Source organism: Lithobates pipiens, unplaced genomic scaffold (genome assembly GCF_037356315.1).
Source record: "Lithobates pipiens isolate NorthernLeopardFrog02 unplaced genomic scaffold, aLitPip1_a1.2 Scaffold_35, whole genome shotgun sequence".
NCBI classification, from domain to species: Eukaryota; Metazoa; Chordata; class Amphibia; order Anura; family Ranidae; genus Lithobates; species Lithobates pipiens.
Window position 1 is genome coordinate 23,431,291 of NW_027507811.1, and position 19,183 is coordinate 23,450,473.

The 19,183-nt window shown below is 44.8% G+C and overlaps 1 protein-coding gene across 1 annotated transcript in view; it reads right to left on the reverse strand.

The window, feature by feature from the left end:
- The window catches only part of LOC143955217 (uncharacterized), a 127,403-nt gene that overhangs the window by 48,492 nt on the left and 59,728 nt on the right, over positions 1 to 19,183 (reverse strand). Inside the window, 5 exon segments of the mRNA XM_077465301.1 lie at positions 9,780 to 10,994; positions 14,118 to 14,241; positions 14,320 to 14,511; positions 14,627 to 14,809; positions 14,896 to 15,084. Of these exon segments, the coding sequence (XP_077321427.1) occupies positions 9,780 to 10,994; positions 14,118 to 14,241; positions 14,320 to 14,511; positions 14,627 to 14,809; positions 14,896 to 15,084 (1,903 nt within the window).

Genomic DNA, 19,183 nt, shown 5'->3' on the forward strand with positions numbered 1-19,183 from the left:
TTGTCTGTTACTGGATAATGTCCCAGAATTCCCACCACCGCTCACCTCTCCTCTCAGTAGATCAATGATCTTCTTGGTGATTTCTAGAATCTTCTTCTTCTTACATAAAGTAGTCAGGGACACAGATGAAGGGATATTGATGTGTCTCGGGGTTCCTCTCCATCCTTCTGACACACGGTGATGTCTACTGGAGGAAACATACTCACCAGATGTCTTCTTCACTACTGTGTAACCCTACAGAAAGACGTCATCAGAAATGTGAATGCTTACTAAAGTCATTCAGTGACATTCCCAGAATGTCCCCCGTATCAGGTCACACCGTATTCACCTCATACATTCATCACTTATTTAATAGTAAGATGATTGTATAATATTCCCAGAATGGCCCTCAGCTCTCTGGTCAGATTTGTGTTTAGTAGAGAAAATTTTTTTGTAATTTGACCTCCCAGAATCCTCCTCACCTCTCCGGTCAGCAGGTAGATGATCTCCAGGGTGAGGTCTAATATCTTCTCTGTCATGTGACTTTGGTCTTTGTCCATCGTCATCATTGATGTGGTCATGTGATCTGTATAGGACTCTCCTCTCTGTAAATAGATAGTAAATCAATTAAGATAATAAAATACAGTAAAGAGTTCCTCCATCGTTCATACTGCTTGTTATACCAGACTAGAGATCTTGTTTATAAAGTAACTGAAGCAAAACTATTCTATTCTATTTAAAGGCTAACTCCAACCAGAACATATTATTTTAACTCTGGATAGTGAGGAGATGCCTGTGGTGAAGTGACAGGTATCAGGCAGAACAGAAAAGGAGAGGAAATCTTCCAATGGATGGACAGTTTGATAAATGGCTCTATGTTTAGGATGTATCTGGACTATAAACCAGAGGCTCTGAATGGTCAGTTGGACAAATTGTTCTACATTTAGGATGTATCTGGTCCATAAACCAGAGGTTCTGGACGAACAGTTGGATAAATGGTTCTATATTTAGGATGTATCTGATCTATAAACCAGAGGCTTAGGATGGACAATTGGTTAAATGGTTCTATATTTAGCGTGTATTTGGTCTATAAACCAGAGGCTCTGGATGGACAGTTGGATAAATGGTTCTATATTTAGAATGTATCCGATCTATAAACCAGAGGCTCTGGATGGACAATTGGATAAATGGTTTTATGTTTAGGATGTTTCTGGTCTATAAACCAGAGTTTCTGGATGGACAATTGGATAACTGGTTCTATATTTAGGATGTATCTGGTCCATAAATCAGAGGTTCTGGATGGACAGTTGGATAAATGGCTCTATATTTAGGATGTATCTGGTCCATAAACCAGAGGTTCTGGACGAACAGTTGGATAAATGGTTCTATATTTAGGATGTATCTGATCTATAAACCAGAGGTTCTGGATGGACAGTTGGATAAATGGTTCTATATTTAGGATGTATCTGGTCTATAAACCAGAGGCTTAGGATGGACAATTGGTTAAATGGTTCTATATTTAGGGTGTATTTGGTCTATAAACCAGAGGCTCTGGATGGACAGTTGGATAAATGGTTCTATATTTAGAATGTATCCGATCTATAAACCAGAGGCTCTGGATGGACAATTGGATAAATGGTTCTATATTTAGGATGCATCCGGTCTATTAACCAGAGGCTCTTGATGGACAGTTGGATAAATGGTTCTATATTTAGGATGTATCCGGTCTATAAACCAGAGGCTCTGGATGGACAGTTGGATAAATGGTGATTGAGCGCACTCTCAGCACAGGAACCCTATCCCTATCCATAGGCACCTATGTGTGGTGTGGGGGTGAAAAAGCCCACTATCACTGCACGCCTGTTAGGTGGGGGGGCAAGAGTTTAAGCATTGCAAACAACTGTAAGTAACTGCAACTACAATGACTGCCTCCGTTCACACTGAAACCCAAAGCTACTAAACTCTCAACAAGCAAATCCCACATATTTTAATGATGGCTGTTCATATATGAGCACTGTTTACATATGGTGCTTGTAGTTAAATGCCCGATGCACCAAAACCTACATGAACTACCTCTGAGGCAGAATTTGGTGTTTTTTGGCAAATGGACATCAATGAGAACACCAGAAACAAGTAAATCGACCCGTTATATTTTGGACGTTGTCAAAAACTGGTCTTGTTTTCCATTGGTCAAAAGAAAAATGTCCGAAGCTTGAATACGCATGTAAATGTTTGAGATTTGTTTCTAATACACTCATTTACGCATTTAAAAACGTAAAATACATTCTAATAAAAATAAAAAAAACTGAAAATCTCTCACCTCAGATATAAATCCAGCCTAAAAAGGATAATAGTGAAAACTTGTAATAAATCCCTCCTTCAGAAAACGTCTCCCGAATAGCCCAACACGATCACAACGCTCCAGCACAAGAGCCCAACTGGTGGACGGTAAAGAAACTCAGCTTCTGTTGTTGCTAGGCAACCAATAACGGCAGGAACGGAGTTCTTCCTGAAACGCCCACAGGGGCGGGGAACCACACCCCCTCCACACAGTCAGGTAAAGTTACTGGGCATGTGCAGACCGCAGCCAATGGCAAGAGAGGACTTGGCCGTGTCTGTTGTCGCCCAGCAATGTAGTGTTAGCTGCTGTCCAGAGACACAATGAGGGGGAATTAACAAAGAGAAATACATTGGTTTTGTGGTGTAAATATTGGCGTGTTTTCCGCGCTCCCAATTAAACGTGTGTTTTGCTTGCGTCTATCTAGCAAGGTTACTCTGTGGTATAACAAGGAAGCTGAGACTTCTGCAGTGTGTAAATGTGCTTTTACTATACAAAGATGCTGTACATACAAAACTATTGCATTATTAGGAATACAATACAAGACTGAAAGATATCTATAACAAGCAAAAGGCCTAGAAAAAGAACAGCCTATGTCAGTGATGGCGAACCTTGGCACCCCAGATGTTTTGGAACTACATTTCCCATGATGCTGAACTACACTGCAGAGTGCCAGTGCATCATGGGAAATGTAGTTCCAAAACATCTGGGGTGCCAAGGTTCGCCATCACTGGCCTATGGTCTATAACTACAACTACATTTAAAAGTTACATACCTTCGGTTACTGTATGTTCGTGATCTCCATTGGCAACAATTCTTCTTGGAGGCCAGGCTCTGTTCTTCTATCATGAGTGGCTTCTTCTGATCTTCGAAGCATGATGATGTGTGTCTTCCCCCCATCTCGACTCATCCCTTTTATGCACAAGTTTGTCACCAAAAGGTAATGGTTACCAACTTGTTTCCATAACAACCGACTAACAGTCATTCTTTCCGTTTGAGAACTGAAAGGATCTCAAACAAGTTGTTTACTGTAGCTGTAGAAACAATGGACTGTTGAAAGCTGACAACTGAATACAACAATGGTATCTATGTAAACCATTGTCTACTCAAGCCAAGAGAGTAATCTTAGCCCTTGTACTTACAGTCAGACATTCCGACGAAAAATGTCCGATCGGACCGCGTTGTCGGATAATCCGACCGTGTGTGGGCTCCATCGGACTGTTTCCGTCGGCATATCCGACTGACAAAGTTTTAGAGCTGGGCTATAAAATTTTCCGACAACATGATCAGATCGGACTTTGTCTGATCGTTTGTAGAGAATTCCGATCGGACAAAGAGCCACGCATGCTCAGATCAAATTCCTAGACCAAAGCTATTGGCTACTAGCCTGAACGTAGTCCCGTCATGAAATAACGTCATCACGTTACGAACGATCGGATTTTCCGACAACTTTGTCCGTCTGTGTGTATGCAACACCAGTTTCGGACAAAATCCGTCAGGCAAAATCAAACAGATTTTGTTGTCGGAATCTCCGACCTGGTGTACAAGGGCTAACAGTAATTTTTTCAGTTTGAGAGCTGAAAGAATCTCAAACAAGTAATGTCTTACTTGTTTACTGTAGCTACAGAGACAATAGCCTATTAAAAACTGTCAATTGAATACAACAATGGTATCTATGCACCCATTGTTTGTAGCAGCATTTGTTTGAGAAATCTACTCAATCCAAAAACCTGACAGTATCTCTATGAGCAACCACTATTGTGTAATGTGTGCCCATTCATATGCTATGTCTGTTTAATATAAAAAAAAAAAATTTTTAACAAACGCAACACAACGTGTTATAAGACAAGTTCTATGTTGTGCTACGCCAGCTGAGACAAATCACATTAAAAGTGTTTCGTAAATAATTCAATAAATGTCCGATTTGATTGATTAACAGTTGGATAAACGGTGAGTGAGCGCGCTCTCAGCACAGGAATCCTGGTTATTCATGGACACCTATGTGTTATGTGGGGGTAAAAAAGCCCACTATCACTGCACACGTCTTACGTGGTTTGCAAAAGTTTAAGCATAGCAAACAACCGTAAGTAACCACAACTACAATGACTCTCCCGATTCACACGTTTGAGAGTTTTGTAGCTTTGGGTTTCAAGTTACAAACAACAAATTCCATGAATTTTAATGATGGCAGTTCATATATGAGCACTGTTCACATATGGTGCCTGTAGCTCAATGCCTAATGCACCAAAAAATACATGAACTACCGTTGAGGCAGAATTGGATGTTTTTTTTGCAAATGGACATCAATGGGAGCACCTGCAAACAAGCAAATCGAGCCGGTATAATTTGAACTTTATCCAGGACTGGTCTTGTCCCTTTACTGCTTTCTATTAGTCAAAACAAAAATGTCCGAAGCTTGAATACACATGTAAATGCTTGAGATTTGGTTCTAATACACTCATTTACGCATTCAAAAATGTAAAATACATTCAAATAAAAAAAAAATCGCTCAACTGAGATATGAATCCGGCATAAAACGGATAATAGTGCAAACTTGTAATAAATACCTCCTTCAGAAAACGTCTCCCGAATAGCCCAACACGATTACAAGAGCTGGACTGGTGGACAGTAAAGAAACACCAGCTGAGCCAAATCACATTAGAAGTGTTTTGTGAAAGATTGTGTGCGCCAAAATATTGAAGCACTTGAGCCAATGTTCCAATTTAAGAAAAATTCTAAAATATAAACCGCTACCAGAGTAATGGAAATAGTAGTGAACAGAACTTCCTTTTGGCACCAAAATTTTAACGCACGCAACCTAATCACCCTCAAATCTGGTGCACCATTACCATGGGACAAAATCATGGATTGGCGGGCATCACTTTTATTAATTTCTTATTGATAATTAAAAGTTGAACTCTCAGTTAGATCGGTCCACCTTGGAGTATAAGCCCTTGTACACACGGTCGGAGATTCCAATGGAATGTGTCCAATCGGACCATTTTGTCGGATATTCCGACTGTGTGTGGTCTCCATCGGACTGTTTCCGTCAGAGTATCCGACGGACCAAGTTTTCCAGACAAAATTTCAGACAAAATGCTCCGATCGGACAAAGTGCCACGCATGCTCAGATCAAATTCCTACATCAAAGCTATTGGCTACTAGCCTGATGGTAGTCCCGTCGTAACAAAATAACGTCATCACGTTCTGAACAATCGGATTTTCCGACAACTTCGTCCGACCGTGTGTATGCAACAGTTTCGGACAAAATCCGACGGACAAAATCCTACGGATTTGGTTGTCGGAATGTCCAACCGTGTGTACAAGGGCTAAGTGTACATACTCCATACCTGAGGAACCGCAGCCAAGAATCATGGTGCTACTTCGGCAATCGTCAGCGTCCTCCAGGTCCTGGTTGTCCTGCTACATAGTAACCACAGGGGGGTCACTTTCTTGGGAAGGGCTCCATTGGACGAGGTCGAGATTGTGGCTTCTCCACCTCAGCCTTTCCACCTCGTTCCACTAGAGCAGGGGTAGGCAACCTTTCAGAGGTTGAGATCTACCTGGACTGCATGGAGGATAGCAAAGATCCGGGGGGTGCCCTTTAAAACCTACCAAGCTCCTGATAAAAAGACAGCATTACAGTAATGTCCTCTGTCCCCCATAGCAGTGTCCCCTGCCCCCTTCACATCACCCCGCCTCACTGCAGTGTCCTTTGCCCCCCTCCCCCCACAGTAGTGTGCTGTACCCCTCAATGCTTTGTCCTCTGCACCTTCATGTCCCCCCACTGTAGTGTCCCATGCCCCCTCTCCATCCATAGTAGTGTTCTGTACCCCCCAACGCATTGTCATCTGCCCCTTCACATCACCCCCTCCATTGTAGTTGTAGTGTCCTCGTGTCCTCTGCACCCTCCCCCTACATAAGTGTTCTGTAACACTCCAATGCAGCATCCTCTGACCCCTTCACATCACCCCCACCACCACCCTGTAGTGTCCTCTGCCCCCCACTGTAGTGTCCTATACCCCCCAGTGCTGTGTCCTCTGCCCCCCCTCCACAGTAGTGTTCTGTACCCCCCCAACACTCTGCCCCTCAACATCACTTCCCCCCACTGTAGTGTCCTCGACCCCCTTCCCCCACAGTAGTGTTCTGTTAATCCCCAATGCAGCATCCTCTGCCCCCTTCACATCACCCCCACCACCACCCTGTAGTGTCCTCTGCCCCCCACTGTAGTGTCCTATACCCCCCAGTGCTGTGTCCTCTGCCCCCCCTCCACAGTAGTGTTCTGTACCCCCCCAACACTCTGCCCCTCAACATCACTTCCCCCCACTGTAGTGTCCTCGACCCCCTTCCCCCACAGTAGTGTTCTGTTAACCCCCAATGCAGCATCCTCTGCCCCCTTCACATCACCCCCACCACCACCCTGTAGTGTCCTCTGCCCCCCACTGTAGTGTCCTATACCCCCCAGTGCTGTGTCCTCTGCCCCCCCTCCACAGTAGTGTTCTGTACCCCCCCAACACTCTGCCCCTCAACATCACTTCCCCCCCACTGTAGTGTCCTCGGCCCCCCTCCCCCACAGTAGTGTTCTGTTACCCCCCAATGCAGCATCCTCTGCCCCTTCACTTCACCCACTGTATTGTCCTGTTTCCCCACAGTACTGTTCTGTACCCCCCAATGTAGGGTTCTGTGCCCCGTTCTTCCCCCCACTAGTGTCCTGTACCCCTCAAAACAGTGTCATCTGATCCCCTTCACATCAACCCCCACCCCCGGTAGTGCCCTCTGTCCCAGCCCCAACATTGTGCCCCCGCCCGCCCACATACACACAGCGCTGTGTAGGTACCACTTCTCATCTGCCTTGTAGGTTTCTACAATCTGCAGTGATATATTAACTGGAAAAAGTGCCGGAACCTATCATGTTATATATCATTCCAAATTTACTGCTAAATACATTTATATAATTTACACCATGTCTATTCAAACATGAATGATACATATTTGTATCCTTGCCCTTTCCTGGTCTGTCAGGTTGCATGCGCAGATAAGGGTCTGCTATGGAGTTTTGCGGGGGTCTAATTTTTTTTTTCAAGTTTCCCCCTTAAAATCATTTCCAGACCAGAATAAGTGGGGAACCGCATAACATGTGTGGAGGTCCGTGTTTTTTATTCAAGTCTTAATTATTTTTATTTTTTTAATCAGTTTTATTGATTTTTTTCACATTTTTTTATAAATTTAATTTTCAAGTTTTATTGATTTTTCATAGAAATACAAAACAAAACATAAAGAGGCCAAACGCGCCCTCGCAGGGGCCATTACCTCCGTACAAAAAGATCAAAATTACAAACAGTAACAGTCTAAAGGGTATCATAGTATGTAGTATGAGGAGGAGAGAGGGACAGAGAGACTTTGTTCCAAATCAAGGACAGTCCCTAAAAATCCGAGACAGTCCCTCAAAATCCGGGACAGTCCCTCGAAATCTGGGACACTCCCTTGAAATCCGGGACAGTCCCTCAAAATCCGGGACAGTCCCCCACAATCCGGGACAGTCCCTCAAAAAACAGGGACAGTCCCACAAAATCAGGGACAGTTGGGAGCTATGAGTATGGGGCATGTTTTTTGCAAAGACATGAGCAATAGAAGGAGTATCTAGACCCAAGTGGGAACATATGGAACCTGAAAATCACAATCAGTCATCTAGTTGTCCATAGGGATATCTGTAGAGGGGCTCCTGTTTTGCATTTTTAATGTTTCACTTTAAGCATTACTAAAATCACTGGGGGTTATTTACTATACAACTCAAGAGTGCAAAATCTGATGCACCTCTGCATAGAAACCAATCAGCTTTCAGGTTTTATTGCCAAAGCTTAACCACTTCCCATCGGGAGGATGTCCATGGACATCCTTGGGTTTCAGTGGTTATACTGGGAGGCAGGGCCAGGACAAGGGGTGGGCAGGAGGGGTGGCTGCCCTGGGCACTGTGGTGTCATGTGAGTTGGGGGGCACCACAAGGAAATTGGGGGAGGGGATTTGTGATGGAAAGGGGGATTTGGGGGGCAGCAGGGAGTAAGTATTGTTCTAGGAGGGGAAATTTGGGGGGTATGCTAAAATTTAGGGGGAGAAGGAATGGGCGGAAGATGATTTGTGCTAGGAGGGATGATTGGGGTGCTTTGTGCTGGAAGGAGGGATTTGCAGTGGGGTTATTGGGAGGGGCAATTTTAGGGGTAGATAATATGTGCTAGGAGGAGTGATTTTGGGGGGGGGGGCACTTGGGGGGTAAGATTTGTGCTGGGAGGGGGGATTTCAGCAGGGGAACAGATTTGCACTGGAAGGAGGGGGAATTTATGCTTAGGGGGGGTGAAAAAGATTAGTGCTCAGTTTTTTTTGGGGGGGGGGATTTTTGACGACACATAATGCTCATACACATTGGGGGCGGCGGCGCAGTTTGGCGTGTTTGCCCTGGGCTCTGGATGACCTTGTCCCGGCACTGCTGGGAGGATGCCTGCACCTAGAGGCATCATCCTGGTGTGAACATTTTCAGTCGTGATACACTTTCTAGCTGAATAGAGAATCGATCACTTCTGCGGGTAGCAGAAGGGGGTCCCACCCCCCTCCCACCACCGCCACCTTTCCCAGGCACTGCTGTCCGATCACGAAGCCCCGTGAGCAATTCAACCGGTGGGGATGCCTGCACAGAACAGAGAGAGTGGAACTGATGTTGTTCATCTCTCTCTCTGTGACTCCAGAACAGGAAGTGATGAGTATCTTGTCACTTCCGGTTCTGCCTCTTTGTTTACCTGGCCATCAGATAGATCTGTGTCTGATCGGCTGCATTGGAGGCCGGAGGAGAGATTTGGGGTCTAGTAGACCCCAGATCTCTCAAAAAAGAGGACCTTTCATGGCCCATGTGAGGTATCGTCGCAAACGGCAGAGTGAGACCAATATCACCAAACCTCCTTAATAACTCTACACTGGTAACCTGTAAAGGCATTTAAAGCATCCCTGAAACGCGTTGGCCGCGTGGCCTGGTTGGAGTCCAGGCTGAGGTTTGCCACTTTCACACCGGTCCTAGGGTCCACATGGATGTGCGGTTACAGGGAACCTCCTTTTTTCTTGATGTGCTGAACTAGGAACTGTATCAGGCCACTACAGCCACGGGGGGGTGTTCTCTGATGTCTAATTAGATGTTCTGTCCAATGAAATATGAATACCGACGCTCACTGTGTGGCTTCTCTGGTGTTTAGGAAAGCTTCCTTTGTGAGCGTAACATTTCCCGCACTCTGAACAGGAACATGGACGCTCACTGTGTGACTTCTCTGGTGTTGAAGAAGGTTTCCTATCACAGCAAAACATTTTCCACACTGTGAACATGAATACAGATGCTCATTCATGTGTCTTCTCTCGTGTTGAAGAAGGTTTCCTTTCAGAGCAAAACATTTTCCGCACTTTGAACAGGAATACGGACGCTCACCTGTGTGACTTTTCTGGTGATCAACGAGGTGTCCTCTTTGAGTAAAACATTTCCCGCACTCTGAACATGAAAACGGACGCTCACCTGTGTGAATTCTCTGGTGATCAACAAGGCTTACTTTCCTAGTAAAACATTTCCCGCACTCTGAACATGAAAATGGACGCTCACCTGTGTGACTTCTCTGGTGATAAACGAGGCTTGCTTTACAAGTAAAACATTTCCCGCACTCTGAACAGGAATACGGACGCTCACCCGTGTGACTTCTCTGATGTGTAAGAAGGCGTCCTCTGTGAGTGAAACATTTCCCACATTCTGGACAAGAATATGGACCCTCACGTGTGTGACATCTCTGGTGATAAACAAGGCTTCCTCTGTGAGTAAAACCTTTCCCGCACTCTAAACATGAAAACAGACGCTCACCCGTGTGACTACTCTGGTGTTTAAGAAGACGTTCTTTGTGAGTGAAACCTTTCCCACACTCTGAACAGGAATATGGACGCTCACCTGTGTGAGTCCTCTGGTGTTGAAGAAGGTTTGATTTTTGAGTGAAACATTTCCCACACTCGGAACAGGAATACGGACGCTCACCTGTGTGAATTCTTTGGTGTATTAGGAGGCCTCCTTTCTGAGAGCAACATTTCCCGCACTCTAAACATGAGTAAGGACGTTCGCCTGTGTGACTCCTCAGGTGTATAATGAGGCTTGCTTCCCTAATGAAGTGTTTCCCACACTCTGAACATGAATTTGTATTATTACTCTTGTGACTTTTCTGGTCTGTAAGAAGTTTGCTTTCCTCAGTGAAAGATTTCCCGCACTCTGAGCCTGAAAGATTCTCCGTGGTGTGAGCTTTGAGATGTAGAAGAAGTTCAGATTTCCTCTTAAAACATTTCCCGCACTCCAAACAGGATAATGAACTCTCTCCTGTGGGAAATCCTTCATGGATTAGAGAAGACTCCTTAGGTATAGATGGAGGTGTTGATGGATCTGCACTGTGAGAATGGAGATGGATGTCTGAAGTAACAGGATGTGATTGGTCAGAAGATTCCTCAGGATTAGAGGGATCCATTGATGTCTCCACATGATATGGTCTGTGGTGTAGAATTTGACTCATTTGGTTTATTTCAGGAGAATATTCAGCAATCTCATTATTTTCTGCATCGTAATCCGGAGATGAAATAATATCTCCCTCCGAAGTATTCCTGACATGGTGTCCATCTGATAGAAAGTAGATTTAAAATTCACATTTTGCAGTCACCAATACTATATGAAAATATTAATAAATCTGATTAAGTACAATACACCAAACCACCTATCATACATGAGATACCACTGATTGTACATTGATGACCTTGTTATATTGAGGAATGGAGATGGACCTTCCATATGGTGTACAGTATCTCCTCCTCATTTGTTGGGAACATGACGTTATATTGAGGAATGGAGATGGACCTTTCATATGGTGTACAGTATCTCCTCCTCATTTGTTGGGAACATGACATTATATTGAGGAATGGAGATGGACCTTTCATATGGTGTACAGTATCTCCTCCTCATTTGTTGGGAACATGACGTTATAGTGAGGAATGGAGATGGACCTTCCATATGGTGTACAGTATCTCCCCCTCATTTGTTGGGAACATGACGTTATATTGAGGAATGGAGATGGACCTTTCATATGGTGTACAGTATCTCCTCCTCATTTGTTGGGAACATGACGTTATATTGAGGAATGGAGATGGACCTTTCATATGGTGTACAGTATCTCCTCCTCATTTGTTGGGAACATGACGTTATATTGAGGAATGGAGATGGACCTTCCATATGGTGTACAGTATCTCCTCCTCATTTGTTGGGAACATGACGTTATATTGAGGAATGGAGATGGACCTTCCATATGGTGTACAGTATCTCCTCCTCATTTGTTGGGAACATGACGTTATATTGAGGAATGGAGATGGACCTTTCATATGGTGTACAGTATCTCCTCCTCATTTGTTGGGAACATGACATTATATTGAGGAATGGAGATGGACCTTTCATATGGTGTACAGTATCTCCTCCTCATTTGTTGGGAACATGACGTTATAGTGAGGAATGGAGATGGACCTTTCATATGGTGTACAGTATCTCCTTCTCATTTGTTGGGAACATGACGTTATATTGAGGAATGGAGATGGACCTTTCATATGGTGTACAGTATCTCCTCCTCATTTGTTGGGAACATGACGTTATATTGAGGAATGGAGATGGACCTTTCATATGGTGTACAGTATCTCCTCCTCATTTGTTGGGAACATGACGTTATAGTGAGGAATGGAGATGGACCTTTCATATGGTGTACAGTATCTCCTTCTCATTTGTTGGGAACATGACGTTATATTGAGGAATGGAGATGGACCTTTCATATGGTGTACAGTATCTCCTCCTCATTTGTTGGGAACACAACGTTATATTGAGGAATAGAGATGGACCTTTCATATGGTGTACAGTATCTCCTCCTCATTTGTTGGGAACATGACGTTATATTGAGGAATGGAGATGGACCTTTCATATGGTGTACAGTATCTCCTCCTCATTTGTTGGGAACATGACGTTATATTGAGGAATGGAGATGGACCTTTCATATGGTGTACAGTAATGTTTCTCAACTCCAGTCCTCAAGTACCCCAAACAGGTCATGTTTTCAGGCTTTTCATTATTTTTCACAGTTTCTTTGATCAGTTTCACTGTCTTAATAATTACCGCCCACAGTCGTTTCATATGAGGGAAATCCTTAAAACATGACCTGTTGGGGTACTTGAGGACTGGTGGAGTTGAGAAACATTGGTTTACAGCAGGGGTAAGCAACCTGGGGCCCTCCAGCTGTTGTGGAACTGCATTTCCCATGAGGCATTGCAAGGCTGGCAGTTACAATTACTTCCAGGGGCATGATGAGACTTGAAGTTGTGCAACAGCTGAAGGGCCCCAGGTTACCTACCCCTGATGTACAGTATCTCCCCCTTATTAGTTGGAAACATGATGTTATCTTGAGGAATGGAGATGGACCTTTCATATGGTGTACAATATCTCCTCCTCATTTGTTGGGAACATGACATTATATTGAGGAATGGAGATGGACCTTTCATATGGTGTACAGTATCTCCTCCTCATTTGTTGGGAACATGACGTTATATTGAGGAATGGAGATGGACCTTTCATATGATGTACAGTATCTCCTCCTCATTTGTTGGGAACATGACGTTATATTGAGGAATGGAGATGGACCTTTCATATGATGTACAGTATCTCCTCCTCATTTGTTGGGAACATGACGTTATATTGAGGAATGGAGGTGGACCTTCCATATGGTGTACAGTATCTCCTCCTTATTTGTTGGGAACATGACGTTATATTGAGGAATGGAGATGGACCTTTCATGTGGTGTACAGTATCTCCTCCTCATTTGTTGGGAACATGACATTATATTGAGGAATGGAGATGGACCTTTCATATGGTGTACAGTATCTCCTCCTCATTTGTTGGGAACATGACATTATATTGAGGAATGGAGATGGACCTTTCATATGGTGTACAGTATCTCCTCCTCATTTGTTGGGAACATGACGTTATATTGAGGAATGGAGATGGACCTTTCATATGGTGTACAGTATCTCCTCCTCATTTGTTGGGAACATGACGTTATATTGAGGAATGGAGATGGACCTTTCATATGGTGTACAGTATCTTCTCCTCATTTGTTGGGAACATGACGTTATATTGAGGAATGGAGGTGGACCTTTCATGTGGTGTACAGTATCTCCTCCTCATTTGTTGGGAACATGACGTTATTTTGAGGAATGGAGATGGACCTTTTATATGGTGTACAGTATCTCCTCCTCATTTGTTGGGAACATGGCGTTATATTGAGGAATGGAGATGGACCTTTCATATGGTGTACAGTATCTCCTCCTCATTTGTTGGGAACATGACGTTATATTGAGGAATGGAGATGGACCTTTGATATGGTGTACACCTCATTTATTCAGTAGTGTGATGAATACTAATTGGGTGAACTCAATTGATTTCTTTCTTTTTTTCAACCTTACTATGTAGCAATTTAATAAACACAGCATTCTTCAGGTAGGTAAGATTACTTTTTTTTTAAATTAAACTGGCATCTTAACTCACCTGGTCAACCAATCCTATATTAATCTCATCTTACCATAGACTGTGAAGCTTCTTAAATGTTTGCTTAAACGACATACCCTATACTTGTAGAAGCAAACTGAAAATACTTTTAGGTCTATCTCCTTAGACCTTCTGTGTTGCTCTCTCCTTTAAAATAAAGTCTCCTCTTACCCGGTGATGTGAGGGGCGGCTGATTGTCCATCATGACGTCCTTGTAGAGATCCTTGTGTCCTTCTAAATACTCCCACTCCTCCATGGAGAAATAGACAGTGACATCCTGACACCTTATAGGAACCTGACACACACAATGATACAGTCACCATCCAGACACATCCCTACTGGATAATGTCCCAGAATTCCCGGCACCGCTCACCTCTCCTGTGAGTAGCTCAATGACCTTGTTGGTGACTTCTAAGATCTTCTTCTTACTGTTTCTCTGAAGATTCAGGAAGGTAGGTGGAGACGCAGTAATGGGGTTTTGTCTTTCTCTGGTTCTTGTAGACAAGCAGGGACTTTTCCTTTTTGTAATATTCTCAAGAGATGTCCTCATAACTACAGCACAGTCCTGTGATATACAGCAATACATAAAATATTAGAAACCTCCTCACCTCTCCAGACTGGTTAGTGTCCCTTATTAGAGATAGGGTGATGTCATATCATCCTACTAGTATCCTTCTCACCTCTGCAGTCAGCAGGTGGATGATCTCCATGGTGAGATTCAATATCATCTCATTCAGTTTTCCATAATTCAAGGTCTGCTGCTTCTCCATCATGACTTCCTTGTAGAGATCCTTGTGTCCTTCTAAATACTCCCACTCCTCCATGGAGAAATAGACAGTGACATCCTGACACCTTATAGGAACCTGACACACACAATGATACAGTCACCATCCAGACACATCCCTTGTCTGTTACTGGATAATGTCCCAGAATTCCCACCACCGCTCACCTCTCCTGTCAGCAGACCAATGATCTTCTGGGTGATTTCTAGAATCTTCTTCTTGTCACATAAAGGAGGCAGGGACACAGATGAAGGGATATTGATGTGTCTCTGGGATCCTCTCCATCCTTCTGACACACGGTGATGTCTACTGGAGGAAACATACTCACCAGATGTCTTCTTCACTACTGTGTAACCCTATTGAAAGATGTCATGAGAAATGTGAAGTTCATTCAGGGATAGTGATGGCCGAACGGTTCGCCCGGCGGTCGTTTCGCGGCGAATTTCCGACTTTCGCCGTCCGCGGGTTCGAACGCCTTTTTCCGTCGTTCGCCCCGGCGGACTTACGTGTTTAATGTATACAAGAACTTTAACCTTTCGTGACACGTTTATCATGTGTTACAGGACAACCAATTGAGACATGACAGCTCATGGACACTTGGACATTCCCCCTAACCTATAAATACACCCGATCCGGTGGCCATTTTACATTCTTTCTTCTGTCACTGTAGGGAAAGGATCCTGTGTGGAGTAGGGACAGAGAAAACGCTAGCTATTTGGTACACAAAAGTTCTTTTCAGGACTGGTATAGGTGTTAGGTCAGCAGCCTGAGTTTCTTTTGTCAGTTTAGATAAAGGGACAGAGCGCTGTATGCTGCTATTTTAGGGACAGCTCAGCCAGATTAGTCTTTCTTCATCATCATCATCATCATCATCATTAGCTGTTACTATCAGGTCCACAAAAGAGCTGTTCCAGCTAATCGTTCCAGCCTACTCTTTTTTGCCAATTTGTATAGGGACAGGCAGGAAGCAGTGTGTCAGGCAGTGAGGATAATTTTAAAGACTTGCTGTTACTATTAGTTCCACAAAGGTTCTTTTCAGGACTGGTATCAGTGGTACGGTAATAGGCTTGTACACGTATAATATTCTTTCTTCCAAATATAGAAAGAATATTATACTTGACTGCTGCCCTTCTGCTGCAGTCTGCTAATCATTCACAACTCACTTGTTCCACAAAAGTTCTTATAAGGACTGGTAACTTGGTCTGTCTAGGGTGCTACGGTACATAGGCTTGGGTGCGGTACAGTCTGCTGTTCTGTAAGGACCGCTATCGGTCCACAATAGATAGGGTTGCCGTGCACTACTGCTGACCGCTGCCCTATACTGCAGCAGTCCTTCAGCGGTATAGGGACTGACGCACAGTCTGCTAAACACTAATACACAACCTGCTTGGTCCACAAAAGTTCTTATAAGGACTGGTAACTTGGTATAGGGTGCTACGGTACATAGGCCTGAGTGCGTTACAGTCTGCTGTTCTGTAAGGACCGCTATCGGTCCACAATACATAGGGTTGACGTGCACTACTGCTGACCGCTGCCCTATACTGCAGCAGTCCTTCAGCGGTATAGGGACTGACGCACAGTCTGCTAAACACTAACACACAACCTGCTTGGTCCACAAAAGTTCTTATAAGGACTGGTAACTTGGTATAGGGTGCTACGGTACATAGGCCTGAGTGCGTTACAGTCTGCTGTTCTGTAAGGACCGCTATCGGTCCACAATACATAGGGTTGCCGTGCACTACTGCTGACCGCTGCCCTATACTGCAGCAGTCCTTCATTGGTATAGGGACTGACGTACAGTCTGCTAATCACTAACACACAACCTGCTTGGTCCACAAAAGTTCTTATAAGGACTGGTAACTTGGTATAGGGTGCTACGGTACATAGGCCTGAGTGCGTTACAGTCTGCTGTTCTGTAAGGACCGCTATCGGTCCACAATACATAGGGTTGCCGTGCACTACTGCTGACCGCTGCCCTATACTGCAGCAGTCCTTCAGCGGTATAGGGACTGACGCACAGTCTGCTAAACACTAACACACAACCTGCTTGGTCCACAAAAGTTCTTATAAGGACTGGTAACTTGGTATAGGGTGCTACGGTACATAGGCCTGAGTGCAGTACAGTCTGCTGTTCTGTAAGGACCGCTATCGGTCCACAATACATAGGGTTGCCGTGCACTACTGCTGACCGCTGCCCTATACTGCAGCAGTCCTTCATTGGTATAGGGACTGACGTACAGTCTGCTAATCACTAACACACAACCTGCTTGGTCCACAAAAGTTCTTATAAGGACTGGTAACTTGGTATAGGGTGCTACGGTACATAGGCCTGAGTGCGTTACAGTCTGCTGTTCTGTAAGGACCGCTATCGGTCCACAATACATAGGGTTGCCGTGCACTACTGCTGACCGCTGCCCTATACTGCAGCAGTCCTTCATTGGTATAGGGACTGACGTACAGTCTGCTAATCACTAACACACAACCTGCTTGGTCCACAAAAGTTCTTATAAGGACTGGTAACTTGGTATAGGGTGCTACGGTACATAGGCCTGAGTGCGTTACAGTCTGCTGTTCTGTAAGGACCGCTATCGGTCCACAATACATAGGGTTGCCGTGCACTACTGCTGACCGCTGCCCTATACTGCAGCAGTCCTTCAGCGGTATAGGGACTGACGCACAGTCTGCTAAACACTAACACACAACCTGCTTGGTCCACAAAAGTTCTTATAAGGACTGGTAACTTGGTATAGGGTGCTACGGTACATAGGCCTGAGTGCGTTACAGTCTGCTGTTCTGTAAGGACCGCTATCGGTCCACAATACATAGGGTTGCCGTGCACTACTGCTGACCGCTGCCCTATACTGCAGCAGTCCTTCATTGGTATAGGGACTGACGTACAGTCTGCTAATCACTAACACACAACCTGCTTGGTCCACAAAAGTTCTTATAAGGACTGGTAACTTGGTATAGGGTGCTACGGTACATAGGCCTGAGTGCAGTACAGTCTGCTGTTCTGTAAGGACCGCTATCGGTCCACAATACATAGGGTTGCCGTGCACTACTGCTGACCGCTGCCCTATACTGCAGCAGTCCTTCAGCGGTATAGGGACTGACGCACAGTCTGCTAAACACTAACACACAACCTGCTTGGTCCACAAAAGTTCTTATAAGGACTGGTAACTTGGTATAGGGTGCTACGGTACATAGGCCTGAGTGCGTTACAGTCTGCTGTTCTGTAAGGACCGCTATCGGTCCACAATACATAGGGTTGCCGTGCACTACTGCTGACCGCTGCCCTATACTGCAGCAGTCCTTCATTGGTATAGGGACTGACGTACAGTCTGCTAATCACTAACACACAACCTGCTTGGTCCACAAAAGTTCTTATAAGGACTGGTAACTTGGTATAGGGTGCTACGGTACATAGGCCTGAGTGCGTTACAGTCTGCTGTTCTGTAAGGACCGCTATCGGTCCACAATACATAGGGTTGCCGTGCACTACTGCTGACCGCTGCCCTATACTGCAGCAGTCCTTCAGCGGTATAGGGACTGACGCACAGTCTGCTAAACACTAACACACAACCTGCTTGGTCCACAAAAGTTCTTATAAGGACTGGTAACTTGGTATAGGGTGCTACGGTACATAGGCCTGAGTGCAGTACAGTCTGCTGTTCTGTAAGGACCGCTATCGGTCCACAATACATAGGGTTGCCGTGCACTACTGCTGACCGCTGCCCTATACTGCAGCAGTCCTTCATTGGTATAGGGACTGACGTACAGTCTGCTAATCACTAACACACAACCTGCTTGGTCCACAAAAGTTCTTATAAGGACTGGTAACTTGGTATAGGGTGCTACGGTACATAGGCCTGAGTGCGTTACAGTCTGCTGTTCTGTAAGGACCGCTATCGGTCCACAATACATAGGGTTGCCGTGCACTACTGCTGACCGCTGCCCTATACTGCAGCAGTCCTTCATTGGTATAGGGACTGACGTACAGTCTGCTAATCACTAACACACAACCTGCTTGGTCCACAAAAGTTCTTATAAGGACTGGTAACTTGGTATAGGGTGCTACGGTACATAGGCCTGAGTGCGTTACAGTCTGCTGTTCTGTAAGGACCGCTATCGGTCCACAATACATAGGGTTGCCGTGCACTACTGCTGACCGCTGCCCTATACTGCAGCAGTCCTTCAGCGGTATAGGGACTGACGCACAGTCTGCTAAACACTAACACACAACCTGCTTGGTCCACAAAAGTTCTTATAAGGACTGGTAACTTGGTATAGGGTGCTACGGTACATAGGCCTGAGTGCGTTACAGTCTGCTGTTCTGTAAGGACCGCTATCGGTCCACAATACATAGGGTTGCCGTGCACTACTGCTGACCGCTGCCCTATACTGCAGCAGTCCTTCATTGGTATAGGGACTGACGTACAGTCTGCTAATCACTAA